This window comes from Talaromyces proteolyticus (genome assembly GCF_021365285.1).
Source record: "Talaromyces proteolyticus strain PMI_201 chromosome Unknown BGW36scaffold_12, whole genome shotgun sequence".
In the NCBI taxonomy this organism is placed as follows: domain Eukaryota; kingdom Fungi; phylum Ascomycota; class Eurotiomycetes; order Eurotiales; family Trichocomaceae; genus Talaromyces; species Talaromyces proteolyticus.
The window spans coordinates 697340-712164 of NW_025764288.1; the positions used below are offsets into that span (position 1 = coordinate 697340).

Consider the following 14825-nt stretch of genomic DNA (forward strand, 5'->3'; position numbering starts at 1 on the left):
TTGTGCGCTCTCCAAATTCAATTCCTTCTGTACGTCTTTTTCCCTATACACTGTACAAATTTTGACCTCATTCCGGTAACATTCATGAAAACTGTATCTGATTATCCTAATATCACCCTCGCGAATTCTAGGCTTGCGCACCTGAGGCAGCCATGAACTTTTGTGACGGGTTGAAGCCGTATATAGTTTGCATACGCTTGCCATCACGGATCTATCTCTCAGGAAGCTAGATATCATGTCAAGGGACTGATAGAGCCACTGTCTATACCAATATCTCGGATTTTCAATTGAAACCCGGATCTCCATTGACATCGTTGTATACATCCTCTTCTACTCGCTCGTTTCCCATCAAGATATCATTGACAGCGACTTCGATGATTTCGTAATCACGGATGATGCCAATCAAATCACCAGCTTGATCGTCATTCACAAATCTAATGCTTGCAGAATGGTTGTATTCAAAATGTTGGAAATGGTCGAGGATGTTTTCAACTGCACGAGCCATGAAAGCCTCTGTCGAAAAGACACAAGATTCATGGTTTGGCCGTTCCAATTTTACCCTGAATACGAATAATGCTACAGATGTGCTACAGTAAATTAGTTGGTACTATAAGACAAGATTACTAAATCACATAGCAAAGGAAAATTGTCCCATCGTATAATCCAGCGATCATCCACATATCCACCTATATACAATTCGGCCATCGTGAGTCTAGACATAACACCATCATAGTTCACTCCCTCATAATTTCTGATCCGCCTCCGGGTCTGTATTAGCCTTCTGGTGATCAGCAACCACACACAACGCATCGTCATCCACCCTCCTAATCTCCGCCTTCAGCAACGCCAATCTCCTCCCCATCTGCACAACCTCACAAATAAGCCTCATATCGGTATTCAGCGGCAGAGGACGGAGATATGTAACATTCAGATTCCGACTGACCCCTCCGTACTGAAACATCCCGGGTTTCGAGACCGCCATCAGAATTGTTGTCGACAGATTATCGATTATAGTGGCCGCGCAGCCCCCGTGCAGACTGTCCATCGAATTGCGCATTTGAGGGGTCACGGTTAGTCGGTATGTGACGCGCGCTGGTGGCCCTTTGCTGGCGGATTCGAGTCGGACATTTGCGCGGTTTTGGTCAATGTCCCAATAGGCTTGCTTTTGGCAGTGTTAGATTGGAACGAAATGGAAGTGTTGTGAGGGGTTTATAGGGTCAGTCTTACCCCCTCGCCTGGTGTTTTATTTTGGATGCTATGCATAAATCCCTGCACGTCTAATTCGAAGTCGTCGAGTTCCCTGGTGCCGCTGGCCATGGTGCTTGAGTTGGTTTGGAAAGCGTGGTGATTTCTCTAGAGTCTTTTAGCTCAGATGGTGTATAATTTTGGATGGAATGCAACAAGTTAATTAAACAGGGATTTGATTTTTTCACAGGGTTTGGTGTATGTATTGTCTATCTACTTAGAGGTTGGGATAAGCAATCACGATGCCGAGGCGATACCTCGGCCCATTTGGACGAATCAGCGCTCGAGTTCGCCTTGCGGTTGGATTATACCAACAAGTTCAATAACTAATATTATACTATTAATATTCGTATATTGGATATTGTTTATTATTTATTATTCAGACAGATATAATATACTCAGAGTGAAGCTGCGTCTTCATATCGAGTGGGGGAAACCTCCGAGCTGCAGCCAATCACAGCCGCGGAGTTGCGGCGTGTCGCGCGTTTTGATATCTCGTTAGCATCAATCGACCCTGCAAGAACAAGACATCAAGGAATCCTCGCGGCTTTACGTCGATGCAATAATTCTTGACCTGATTAAAGCTGACGATGCATTGAATTGATAAGAATAATTCTCTATTTATTTGTTTTTACTTCGTCTTTGCGATACAATTCCAGTCCAACCCGCAACACAGGAGCTTCGATTCGGTCATCAACGAAGCTTACTCTTCATTGTGTATACTTATCTGATGGCCAGAGAATTTGAATATTTCGCTAACTTTTAATGATTAGACTCGAAATTACCAAGGTCATACCCCTATATCGACGTAGCGTTTAAAATGGTCGAGTCTCGAGCCGTCAAAAGAAGAAGGGTTTCCGACGCAGCAGAAGACAACGAGGATGGCATAGCATCCAGCGAAGTCCCGGAGACACCTCCGGCCGAAGATGAAGACCCAATGGATATCGATGAATCCGAAGCCGACGTAGCCCCGGCTGCCACTCCATCCAAGTCCTCTCGACGACGGTCTACAGCGGTAGAAGCAGCTGAGCTGGAAGACAAGGAGACCCCGTCCAAAAGCGTTAGAGCAAGTGGGAGACAGCGAAAGGCGCCACAGAGATTCGAAGAGCAGGTATTCACTAGCAAAAGACGTCAGTCTCGAAAGACAGGCGAAACTCCTTCAAAGACACCCCAGTCTGCAAGAGGTACGCGCAGCGCACGCAAGGATGTGTCGGTAGATGAGATGTCACCTGAGTCCAGGGTCTTGTTGCGGAAAAGGTCAACAAGGTCTGTTAGGAGTAAAAAGGAGGAGGATATAGAACCGACTCCTGATACGACGGAAAGCCCTACGATGTTGCCGCATGTGAATGGGGGTATGGATGATAGCTATGACCCGGTGGCTGCACAACTACAACAGGATTTGGTTCAGGAAATTGAAACACAAGATGAACAAGTGCAAGCAGTTTCCTTGCCGGAATACGCTGAAGAGTTTTACAAACTATGCGACCCTCACTTTCGCGAGGAAGTGCGCATGCTCAGCAGATTCGTTCTTGAGAAACTGAATGGGACGAGGCTGGTGCCATTGAAAGGTTTAGATGCGGAATATCAAAAAGTGTATCAATTGGTCGAACAGACTGTCACCGCTGGAGAGGGAAACTCGATGCTTTTGATGGGCTCTCGAGGAAGTGGCAAGACAGCAATGGTTGAATCGATCATTTCATCCTTGTCCAAGGACCACAATGACGACTTCCACGTCGTCCGTCTTAATGGATTCTTCCATACCAATGACCAGCTCGCACTGCGAGAAATTTGGAGACAGCTTGGTCGCGAAACAAATACAGAAGAAGAAGCTTCTAAAATCAATAGCTATGCCGATACCATGGCGACACTGCTGGCGCTGTTGTCGCATCCGGAGGAGCTCTTTGACGGTTCTGGAAATGTGAATGGCATCGCAACTGCAAAGTCTGTTGTAATTGTTCTTGAAGAGTTCGATCTATTCGCCACACATCCCCGTCAAACCCTTCTGTACAATCTTTTCGACATTGCTCAAGCCCGCAAGGCGCCGCTGGCTGTCCTTGGCCTGACAACAAAGGTTGATGTGACGGAGGCTTTGGAGAAGCGAGTGAAGAGTCGTTTTAGCCATCGTTATGTATTTTTGCCATCCGCAAAGACATTTGAGAGCTTCGCTGAAGCGTGTCTTGCCGGGCTGGATATTGAGGATGGGGAGGTACAAGATAGCGAGCTCGGTCAGCTCAAACCAGGTATACGGTCGCAGCTGCTTGATGGCTGGAAATCATTCTTAAAAGTAAGTCTATCCTCCAAGTATCATCAATAACCACTAACAAGTGCATAGGGCTTGTGGGCTGATAAAGATTTCGAAACACATCTACGACGCATCTACAACCAAACCAAGTCCGTGAAAGACTTCTTCTCTAGCGCATTACTGCCAATTGCAACCCTACATCATAGCGCCTACACCCTCAACGATGAAGCTATCTCCCTTGAGATCCCAATTCCGCAAAGCTTCACATCACACACACTCGCCTGCCCTGACCCGGCTCCTCTCCCATTTGCGTCATCCATGACCGGGTCTACCAGTTCTACATCTTTACCCCTCTCCCTACTTCTGGCGGCCACGCGTTTAACAGCTATCTACGACCCTGGTCTCGACGTCTCCAACCCGCAAGACACCGCACCTCTCGCCCTTTCCTTCCCGGCTGCATATACAGAGTACGTCCGGCTCCTAACGTCCGCCAAAGCCAGCGCCGCCGCGCAGGGGGCGGCTGTTACTGGGGGACGAGTCTGGGGGCGTGACGTCTCGCGAGAAGCATGGGAGAAGCTGGTGAGTTGGGGCGTAGTAGTTCCTCTCGGATCAGGCAATGGCACAACAGATGGGAAGATGTTTCGCGTGGAAGTCAGCTATGAGGAGGTGACTGATATGGTTGGTGGAGGGGGCTCGTTGGGACGATGGTGGCGGGATTAATCATGGAAATCGTTCTAATTATGTATCCTTGCAGCGGGATCATATGTATGTTTATTATCAGTGTCTAGCATGGTATATACTTTCCGAATACCTCGTACCTCAATACCATGGATATACAACATAGCTAAGTATATACCTGTAACTTAATCAATATATGAAATATCCAACCTACCCAAGATATCAATTGATATCTCCCTTTCAATCATGGCCCGCCCAACCACCTAGAATTTCACGTATAGTACATGTACATATAACAGATTCGTTTCATCCCCATCCAATTTCAAACTTTTGGAGGCTAAACCCCCCACCACATGTGCAATTGACCACCACCCATGCTCACTCCAGCCCCCGTACCTATCCATGACTATATAGATTGTCACAGGGGAGATCATTGTCACAGACCTGGATCCATTATGATTATTACTAACTGTGTTAAGGGTTGATATAACAATCAAATTAATCTACAGGGGCTTTCTGGTATTTTGCCATTGTGTGCAAACGCTCAAATCACATAACATCGCCAGCTGCTGCCTGAACAGGCAGGCATCAGACCTGAGATCAGCCCGGGCCGTCACAGCGTGGAGTATTCTTTGTGATCAAGATATATTTCTGTACGTACGCAATCGCTCAACGGGACGAACTTGGGGTTACACGTCTACGAATGAGCGATTCATACCAGACTATGGGCTAATGAACCCGGAAGATTAACAAGGGTCCGCGTACTTGATGAAGTGCCATAAAAACCCAAAATCTTGTCCACAACAGTCTCAACTAGTCTTTGGTTCCATAACCGCATTAAAGTCTGTCGCCCAAGGTGTTTTATATGACACGCGGTGGTGTTTAGAGTATTTTAGTCAAAATCTTCACGCAAACGTCAGGGCCCTAATTTTCATCGCGCTGGGGTTACTGGCCGCGTTGACTCGCTGTGCCATGCTTAACACGAGAAGAACAAGTGGACGTACCATCGCTCATATGTATGTATTGTCTAACGTGAAAATTGTATATTGCATCTTGCCAGTGACAGTAGCGACTGGGATTATAGATTGGTGATCTTCTGGGTTTAATGAGCCGCGAAAGTTGGGGCTGTATTTTCGGATTCGCCCAGTATAATGTGGCATCATACCCAGCCGCTACAAGGGGAATCAGGTACGGGATAGATGGAAAAGTCTCAAGGAAGCGGTCGTGCCTCGTTAGCCATCGATCTCCGCAAACTCAATATCATATTTCAAATTCCAATTGACGCCTCTCAAATAATGAGTACATTGCCCATCATGTTGGCTGTGCCGACTGACAACCTATCATCGAACAGAGCCGCAGTCAAGCAGAAAAAAGCAAACCATCCCGGTGACAACTGGGAAAGGAGAGCTATAATTTTGCAACAGCGCCATTTGTTTGCATTTCCTCTTTGGCCTGTTCTTGGAGAACCTTTCGCAAAATTTTGCCTGATGGATTCTTTGGGATCTCATCCGCAAAAATTGCTCCTCCAGTGATTCATTTGATTGCAGAGACTTTTCCATCCATGAAGGCAATAACATCGTTAGCGGTGGCGCTATGCCCAGGTTTTAACACATTATAGGCGCGAGGGCTTTCATCATTGTTACTATTGAGTAGAGATGCCTGCATTAGCTCTCAAATCACCCCACATCGGTCGAGATCAGACCTCAAGAACGTACCTTGGAACTCCAATAACAGCAACATCAGCAACCGCAGGGTGTTCCAACAAAAGGGCCTCCAATTCTGCTGGGGCAACCTGGTTGCCTTTCACTTTGATCAGCTCCTAATGCAGAGATGCCAGTAGCCCTTCATGATATTTGGGCCTCAAACCCAGAGCTCTCCGCGTTGGTTCCGCCCCAACTCCGTCACGCCATCATCATCCATGATTTTCGCCTCGCAGTTTGCATTAAGCTCTCCAACCGAAGCCGAATGACTGATATCATTGGGGCTCCACCCCAAAACTGAACACGTAGTCCTGGATTCTCGAGTTAGCGGTGCGTATTCTTCGCCAACGCGTTAACCAGTGAAAGCAGAGAGACGTAGGACTTAGTCATTCCCCACGCCTGTTTGACGTTGATGCATCCAGGCGGCCATAGAGCCTCAGCCTCTTCACACACATCTCGTCCCAACGGGGCAGCTCCACTCCCAATCAATTCCACGCTGCTGAGGTCGTACTTGCCGCTTTTCGCCGCTGGGTGCTTGGCTAAGGCAACCACCACGGGCGGCACCAAGATGTAGTCGGTAATGCGAAACTTTTCCGTGTACTCGAGCATCTTCAGGAAATCGAACTGCGGCATGATGTAGACCGGTACCCCGCGGTTCAATGCAGCTGCAATGAAGATATTCTGCGCCAATGCATGGTACATGGGGAGAAAGCACAACCATCTTGCGCGCTTTTCTTTCTCCTTCCAATCAGGACTCATATAGAATAAGTGATTATACTGCAGCATATTGGCACAGTAGTTTTTGTGGGAAATTTCAACCCCTTTGGGCTTTCCTGTGGTGCCACTCGAGTAGTTGAGGGCAAGGGTTTGGCTAGCCTTCTCTGGAGTCGAGAGAGGATCCCAAGCAAATGCATTTCCCTCCTCCGCGGATGCGATCAGCTCGCCCCAGTCCCTGCATCCTTTCTTTCCTTCACCCTTCCCGTCATAAATAGCATCGTTAAAGACAAAGACCTTGTCCAGACCCAACCCTGCTATTTTGGCGCCCTCAATACCCGTGTCAAGACTACCCTCGGCGCATATAAGGTAGGTTGCACCGCTATCCTGTAACTGATATGCCAGCTCCCTCGCGACGTAGGTGGGGTTGGCTCCAGTAAAGACCACCCCCGCCATAGCTACCCCCAGGAAGACCACGGGGAAGAAGATATCATTCCCCGAGAGAAGAAGCACTCGATCTCCCGGCTGGAGACCGGACTTGAGCAACCCGGCTGCAAATCGTTGACACCATAATCGAAAATCATGGGTGGTGAAGTAGTGGGTGTCCGGGCGAGCGGCCTCCGAGAAGCTTCGATGCGTTTTGGACAGAGGATGGGTGGGAGAGGTGAATAGGAGGGAAGCCAGGTGGGTATTTGGAACCTCGATCTCCCAGCGGGATTTGAACGGCATTTTTGCTATGTCTACGCCTTTGGGCCGTCGAGCCCTGAACTCTGAAACTGGGCAACGACAAACAATGCAAGAAGCAACGAGCAGTTGGCTAATATACAGGGGTGAGAAAGAGCCTCAGGCAAATAAAGAAACAAGGAATCAGAGCCCCCCTGGTCCAGTAAGGCAAGATAACAAAGGTGAGGGAGAGCCGGCAAAAACACACAATTACATACGTAGGGACAGACCAGGGTCAAATCACGATATGGAAGCAGCCCATCTGTCAGACAGGGAGAGGGGAGGGAAGTATGCGCTTTAAAAATAATGCTATCTCACATTCCGTCCCCACTTCATCATCTATGATCAACTACTATTAGCCAGCCTCTGTTCATAACAAGACAGATTATGCCGGTCATAGAGAGACCTTTGATCAAGCTCCATCAGAATCACCGCCAACGCCGAGGCCCTTTGTGAGCCATGCTGAAGCTCTGCCAGCCTTTCGATCGGTTTTTGTATATACTGGAAGTCACCACTCCACCAATCACCCCCACAGACGTGCGGAGTTCCCTGAAGCGTCCGTAGACCTTGGGCATTGATGAACTAATTAATAATTTAGCGCTGTGCTGTATGAGTACAGAGTATGAGTAGTCAATCTTGGCTTAACTGTGTGGTTTGATTGGCTCGTTGGCTTTAGTCATTTTATGCATCGCATGAGCGATGTCAGGTTATGGAGGTTCGCCTAAAGAAAAAAGTGCGCCTATAAGACTATCTAACGACTGGTTCGCTGGATAAAGAATAGGACCACTTATTAATTATATACTCCCCCACGCAAGGGCCCTAATATGCAACCTGTTTATTAGTATAAGGGGAAGACGGCTTTATTAATTCAGGCCTTCTTCCCACCCTTTTTGAAGACTCTACTCAACAATCTAATGGACTTTTTCTATCTGGCGTCTCTACACATCCCCTAATCACTATATATAAAATCGAACAAGCTATCAACCAACCAGGTGCTGAGAAGGCCCCAGGCCGTAATAACATTCTAAACGGTTCACCAGGCGGCAGCAACCCCCTTAGCCCTCCTGCTGTCACGCTCTTTAACTACTACCTCTAGATAGGGTATTGCCTTCAGTATTTCTAGGGGCCTATAATCCAATCACTCTATTTAACACCATTGACAAGATTACAAGGAGCATCATCGCCTACTAATTAAACTACTTTACAGATACTTATAGCCTACTCCTAGTGATCTACTTTGGGGACTTTTAGGAATAAGATCGTCAAATCTATCTAAAAACAGGGACTGGTAGTCTCAGCACTGCTTCAACTATACGTTGTCGGGCAATCTCTGGTTTGTGACGATCGGTTTTCCTGCAAGGGAGAGCTTTCAGTACAAGTTCATCCGCATCGATAGCGATGGAGATGTCGAGTGGGAAGATGGTGATAACCGCAGTTCTACTATGCCCGCTGCGTGCGCGACGACTGCTGCTACGGTGAGTGATACCTGGGGGGAGGTTGGAGGAGTGGAATATCTGAAAAAGATCATTTCAGAAATTGATCTTGTGTAATAGAGTCAGTGTGATTAGTCGATGTGATGAGTGCCCGTCGACAAGAGGTCTAAATCTTGACAGTTCTAAGATAGTATCACTAGCTTAAATTGAAAAGTTATAGTTACCAAATGAGGGCCATTAGATTTCAATGTTGGGATTAAGTCCATACCACAACCATGGATTGAGATGATGGATTCAAGTCTTTGGAAGTATTGTCGACCGAAAACAAAATGGGTTATAGAGCTAACATCTAATTTAAATCTAACAATATTAAACAATGCCGGACGTCCTTTGGATATGATATCCCATGCTATTATACACGTAAGATATGGATCAAATTAGAGAGTACATGCATTAGAAAGAAGATGGTATTTTACAGCTTGTGACTAGCACTTTCCAATACCATTTGCGGATATTCACGGCCCGTCATTGTGCCCGACATATGCCACTATCCGCCATCTACTGGGATCGCTACCCCTGAAATATACTTGGCCGCGTCACTGAATAAGAATACGGTTGCATCTGCTATTTCCGAGACCGAGCCGAAACGTTGAAGCGGAATTCGCCTTTGAGTAGTCACCAGTCCTGCTGTGTCGCTGAGTCGGCTGACGCCCTCGGTATCAGCAATCGGGCCGGGGGGGGATAACCTGGCCATGTTATGAGCCTGCTAGAAGAGAATGTTAAAAACAAATAAACTCACGTTAGAAGTCACTCCGTACGGCCCATATTCTATACACATCTGCGAGCTCAAAGCGTCCACGCCGGCCTTTGCAGCTACAGCGTGGGTTTGCAGCGGTAAGCCGATGTAGTGCATTGTGGCAGAAAGGTAGATAATTCGTCCCCGATTCTTCTTGAGTTCTTCGGCATACGCCTTGCTTGCATTAAAGCTGCCTAGAAGATCGATGTCGATGACAGACTTAAACGCATTGGCGGACAGATCGTCGAAATTAGCCAGGAAATTGCCTGCTGCTCCAGCACTGTATAACGATACTAAGCCTAATTCGGAAATTAGATATAGGGTTCCTACATCAGAAAATCGATGCGGCCGAGTTCAGCCACTGTGCGCGCAACGGCAGTCTTCAACGAGTCGATGCTCCTCACATCGGCCGAAATGCCAATAACACGGCTGCCCGCGCGACAGAGGCGAGCACATTCTCGCGACGCCCGATAATCGCCGCATTTGCGCCCAGACTAACAAGAGCCTTGACCTGCACGCTGCATATCGACCCAGCGCCGCCTGTGCAAAAACAACTTTCCCGACTGAGACGCCGTTAGTTTGTAGACGGTATAGCGGTTAGATGACTAGATTGTCTCACTCACCGAAGATGTTAGGTGCTCATGTGCTAGTGGAATATAGCGAGTCGGAATTAGACGGTACCATTTGATCGATCGGTATTAATTGGTGCTACGGTTTGTTTATTCTGAAGTTGCAAAGGGTTGAAGTTATTATTTGTCCTGTTTCTTTTGTAAGTTGCACCACCATCCATAGGTATCCATTCCTCGGCCGTGGACAACCGAGCTTATAGGGCTGCCGAGGATGTGCCGAGCCAATAGAATATATGTGTGGTCCAAGGTAATAAGACAACAATATAAGTAGGACAGCTATATGCAAGGACTGCTACCATAAGACAGTGCATGTCAAATTGTTAAAAAGAGCATATATTAGGGGGAAATTTACAGAATGCACATACAACTCCGGTATTACAGCGAGCAATATCGCCCCCGCAGCTGTGCCCCGCAGCGAATGGCCAATCACAGTCGACTCGTTTGTAGCCCCAGATTTGAATAACGAAATGGCAAATGTTGGCTTAGTCTTGTCACATCATGAGTTGGCCTGGTGTCGCGCGATTGTACATGCCTCGCCAACTCAGTCGATCAACGAGATTAGGTGATAAGGTCCTATCTAGAGGGTAGACGCGACAGGGGGTATGATGGCTGACGAGCCCCTCCCCAAGCGAGCTCGGCAAGCCTGCGATAATTGCCGGTAAGCATCTCCTCCACCACTATTACACCTTGCAGATGACTGGACTCACCATTGACAGGAGGAAGAAGACTCGCTGTCCCGGCGAGAAGCCCGCTTGTTCATTCTGCATTCGTCTGGGCCAGCCCTGCGAATACGCGACTGGAGCGCCGCCCATGAAAAAGCTCGCACGACATGCTGACACGAGTTCATTATCATCGCGCCAGGTAATTCATGATGCTCTTATCGCAATTATTTCTGGGCTGATGCTGACTTGCTACTCAGCCGGAGACGGACCTAGCACATCGCGTCGCCTTTCTGGAGACGCAGCTAGGCATTGCCACGCAGAATGCTCTCTCACCGTATGTATGGCATTCCAGATTGTCCGAGTAAGAAGCTTAGTAAATGAACCAGAACTCTGGGGTATAGCAGTGGCAGTAGTGAGTCGTTGCTGAATGAAATGAGCACGCAAGCTTCGAATATGCGACGGGGTTTCTCGTACTCCATGCCAACAGATACACAGTCTTCATCAAGAGCGCAAGTGCAACTGTCACCAGAAAGCAAATTCAACTCGGGGCCACCCATGTCTGTACTTGAGTCTCTAACAGACGTGTACTTTACCTATTGCCACAACCAGCCATACTGCTATTTCATCGAGTCAAAGTTCCGAGAGCGTCTCCAAGAGGGGGCTCTCCCTAGATACGTTTTGTTGGCTTTCGCCGCAACCGCAGTAAGATACTCCTCCCATCCATATTTCGAGGGACAGACCCGCGAAGCCATGGAAACATATGCACGGGGAGCTTGGAATATCATACTTCACCAGGTTTTCTCCTCTGAGCAAGGGCTGGATATATACGTGGTGCAGGCGACTAATTTACTGGCAATTGTTGATTTTACTGGTGGGTTCTCTGCTTGATATTTCTCTTTCCTGACGCTAAAAGGGTATGTATAGGCGGGCAGCACCGCCTCGGCTGGGTCAAGATCGGCCTTGCTGTGCGATTCGCACAAGGAATGCGGCTGAATGCAGAGCCCGACCAGATGATGCCGCCTTGGCAGCAAGAAGAATACCGCAGAGTATTCTGGTCAGTCTACCTACTCGACCGCTTTGTTTCCTGTAGTCATGGGCGCGCCCCAACCATTCTCGATCGGGATTGCACTGTGCGACTGCCCTGCAGCGACGAGCAATTCCTCTCGCAACCCTCAGAACAGACCCCGACGATATCTGTACTCAAAGATCTCCCCGATATGGGGAGATGCATGAATCTCGGCGACTTCTCGCTAATGATCATGATGTCTTCGGTCCTTGCGCGCGTGGTGCGGTATAGCCTGCAACAGAACGCGAGCAACTCATTCCCACCATGGGACTTTCGCAGTGACTTTGCCGAAATAAAATTCATTCTGTATAGCTTCGAGGGTCTCCTCGGGACGGGAAATGATGTCCTGACGGAAACCCTCCACAGCCGATTTCACAATGGATCGCGATACGATACACAAAAAGTCGCGCATTACATATGGTGTCGAGCATTGTATTATCTCTGCGACTGCCTACTGCACCACCCATTTACACTCTACAACGACTTCAAACATTATCGGAAAACGGTCCCCCCTAGCTTTGCGCGACATGCGCTTGAGAGCTGTCTAGACGATGCCGAGCAGCTCACTATCATTCTGAACACAGTCCGAATAACGCAGTGTTGTGCGCGCGCAAGTTTTCTGGGGTACTTTGCTGTAGTAGCTAGTTCTATACATCGGTTATACGAGTTTTCGACAGACGAGGCGATTAAAGCTCGGTCTCTGCGGTCTTTTTCTAGTTGTCTTCAGTTTCTTGACGAATTGCCTCAGTATTGGAGCATGCACACGAGAATGGTATGCTTCCACTCCGCTCGCGTTAATAATGTGAACAAGCATGATACACTAACATATATTTCTATTCTAGGCCATGGATCTCCGAGAATTCGACGTCGGCGAATCTGTCGCCAAAAACCTCATCAAGCCATCATCGGCCGACGATGACATCGAGTCCGATGATCTGGACGCGCTGTGGCGGATAGTAGACTATGGCTGGCTGACCGACGCAAACCGTACTGATTCCCCATTCCGACGAACGCCGTCGCAGTTGAGTGGGATTTTCCACTGGGATTTGATTGAAGATCTGATGTGCAGCCATTTCAGCATGCCATTGGGGCAAAGTAGCTATAGGGAAGGTGACGATTATATGCACTACGGGACTAGACCAGACTCGTATTTGGTTTGAATGAGCGCGAAAAGAGATTTTCGTGTTGTATTATATACATCAATTTTTATGACTACCATTTAGGCGTCGAAACCAAGCTTCACGAAAATAATGACATATTGGTGAATATACATGTCGATTGAGCATTTACAGCTTCTCACTCCTCGCCAGCGTTCTCACGGCCTTCTCTTCCTGACTCACAGCCAAATCCGTCAAAATCTCCTCACTCCCACCACCAACAACCATAACTCTAACATCGCGACTAATCTGCTCAATCCTCGCGCCCCGCCCGGTCCTCGAATACCCAGCACCACCCAAAATCTGCTGCGACTCGCGATTGACATGCTCCAGGGTCCTTCCGGCAAGGACCTTCAAATTCGCGATCAACCCGCCAATATGCGCGTCGGTGCCATTTTTCTTGGATTCCTCGATGATGTAGACCAACTGCTCCATCAGCGCGTACGCGGAGTCGAGCGTGCGTCCGATCGAGCTAATCTTATGCCGGATAGCTTGGTTGGTGATGAGCTTTTTGCCAAAGGTCTCGCGGGTCGAGGCGTAGTTGTAGGCGTCTTCGGCACAAACGCGCGCCATGCGCAGACTGGTGCAGGCGAGCCATAGGCGCTCATGATTGAAGTCTGAATTCGCATTAGAACAAGACTAATTGACAGTGTGGGTTCTGGAGAGAGAGGCCGTACTTGACATGATAATTTCAAACCCGTGGTTCTCCCGACCCAGCAGATTCCCAACAGGGACCTCGACATCGTCGAACTCGAGATACGTAGAGCCTATTTATTCTACATCAGAAACCGTCATAGGGTCTTGCTAAATGAGAAGTAGAACTCACCACTCGCACTAACGCCGGAATTCTCAATCTTCCGGCGCGTAACGCCCTTCGCATTGAGTGGAATTATCAGCGCAGACACGCCCTTTCTGCCGTCGCCGCCAGTACGAACAGCTGCAGTCGTGTAGTCGGCGAATATGCCGTTTGTGATCCATTTCTTCGCACCGTTGACGATGTACACGTCGCCGCGGCGCTCGGCGGTTGTGGTGAGCCCGGCGACGTCGGATCCAGCTAAAATCAAAGAATTACTACGTTGTTGCAGTACGAGATTGGTGGGAATAATAGCTTACCATCAGGCTCTGTGACGCCAAGGCAGAATCTCGATGTTCCACTGAGAATTGCTGGGACAAATTTCTTCTTCTGCTCTGGCGTGCCAAAGTTGATCAACGGCGGCGCGCCGATCGAATTACCGCATGTCAAAGCCCAAATCACGCCTAGATATCCACAGCGCGCGATCTCGTCGATGACAATCAGATCGTGGAAGCCATCCCACTCGGTCGCCTTGATGCCGCCGGGGAGACGGGTGTCTGCCAGGAACTCAGTGGCGAGGGGGTAGACCGATACAGCCATATATCCCAGATCGGAATGTCGTTTGATTGCCTTTGAGATCAATCAGGTCACTGCACATCTGATAGGTAGGGAGGAGGAATACTTCGGCAGGGACATGGCCCTCGCGCTCCCACTGCTCGCAGAACGGACTGATGTATGTATCGACGTATTCCCTGGCTTCTTTCTGCAACCGGCGATGGCTCTCGTTGTAGTACGGGCTCGCACCGCGCGAGATCCAGATAGGATCTGAGAAGGGAGCAGGGACTGCGGCCGCCATGATTGCTGATTCTGCTGTCTGAAATGATCGGTCCCGGCAAGTACAAGTATTTACTATATACTACTCTTTAGAGCTTGCTCGTGATATGTTCTCACAAGGTCAAAACCCGATCGAATAATTAATCAATCTAC

At 48.5% G+C, this 14825-nt stretch overlaps 6 protein-coding genes across 6 annotated transcripts; 2 read left to right on the forward strand and 4 right to left on the reverse strand.

Annotated features, from left to right (window-relative positions):
* Positions 1 to 603: 603 nt before the first annotated feature.
* Positions 604 to 1448, reverse strand: BGW36DRAFT_327679 (putative thioesterase family protein). The gene is made up of 2 exons (XM_046212757.1): positions 1228 to 1448; positions 604 to 1162 (listed from the first exon to the last, which is right to left on the reverse strand). The coding sequence occupies exons 1-2, from the start codon at positions 1315 to 1317 to the stop codon at positions 743 to 745; spliced, it is 510 nt and encodes a 169-aa protein (XP_046067440.1). The 5' UTR covers positions 1318 to 1448; the 3' UTR covers positions 604 to 742.
* Positions 1449 to 1768: 320 nt separating this feature from the next.
* Positions 1769 to 4422, forward strand: BGW36DRAFT_327681 (putative origin recognition complex subunit Orc4). Its single transcript, XM_046212758.1, has 3 exons — positions 1769 to 1962; positions 2019 to 3529; positions 3578 to 4422. The coding sequence occupies exons 2-3, from the start codon at positions 2066 to 2068 to the stop codon at positions 4205 to 4207; spliced, it is 2094 nt and encodes a 697-aa protein (XP_046067441.1). The 5' UTR covers positions 1769 to 1962; positions 2019 to 2065; the 3' UTR covers positions 4208 to 4422.
* Positions 4423 to 5572: 1150 nt separating this feature from the next.
* BGW36DRAFT_400646 (putative 4-coumarate-CoA ligase) lies at positions 5573 to 7308 on the reverse strand (the record flags this gene model as incomplete). The annotated part of the gene is made up of 5 exons (XM_046218649.1): positions 5573 to 5668; positions 5717 to 5807; positions 5881 to 5984; positions 6032 to 6176; positions 6248 to 7308. 5 exons carry the CDS (start codon positions 7306 to 7308, stop codon positions 5573 to 5575), a joined length of 1497 nt encoding a protein of 498 aa, XP_046067442.1.
* Positions 7309 to 9282: 1974 nt separating this feature from the next.
* On the reverse strand, positions 9283 to 9971 carry BGW36DRAFT_305324 (uncharacterized protein; the record flags this gene model as incomplete). Its single annotated transcript, XM_046212058.1, has 3 exons — positions 9283 to 9501; positions 9535 to 9811; positions 9862 to 9971. Coding segments are annotated over 3 exons (606 nt in total), but the record flags the coding sequence as incomplete, so codon positions are not given.
* Positions 9972 to 10664: 693 nt separating this feature from the next.
* BGW36DRAFT_51093 (fungal-specific transcription factor domain-containing protein) lies at positions 10665 to 13111 on the forward strand. Its single transcript, XM_046222384.1, has 6 exons — positions 10665 to 10818; positions 10877 to 11021; positions 11080 to 11156; positions 11209 to 11693; positions 11747 to 12660; positions 12731 to 13111. Exons 1-6 carry the CDS (start codon positions 10763 to 10765, stop codon positions 13046 to 13048), a joined length of 1995 nt encoding a protein of 664 aa, XP_046067444.1. The 5' UTR covers positions 10665 to 10762; the 3' UTR covers positions 13049 to 13111.
* Positions 13112 to 13174: 63 nt separating this feature from the next.
* BGW36DRAFT_305081 (acyl-CoA dehydrogenase/oxidase) lies at positions 13175 to 14694 on the reverse strand (the record flags this gene model as incomplete). Its single annotated transcript, XM_046212036.1, has 5 exons — positions 13175 to 13662; positions 13723 to 13812; positions 13872 to 14099; positions 14159 to 14468; positions 14521 to 14694. 5 exons carry the CDS (start codon positions 14692 to 14694, stop codon positions 13175 to 13177), a joined length of 1290 nt encoding a protein of 429 aa, XP_046067445.1.
* Positions 14695 to 14825: the final 131 nt, after the last annotated feature.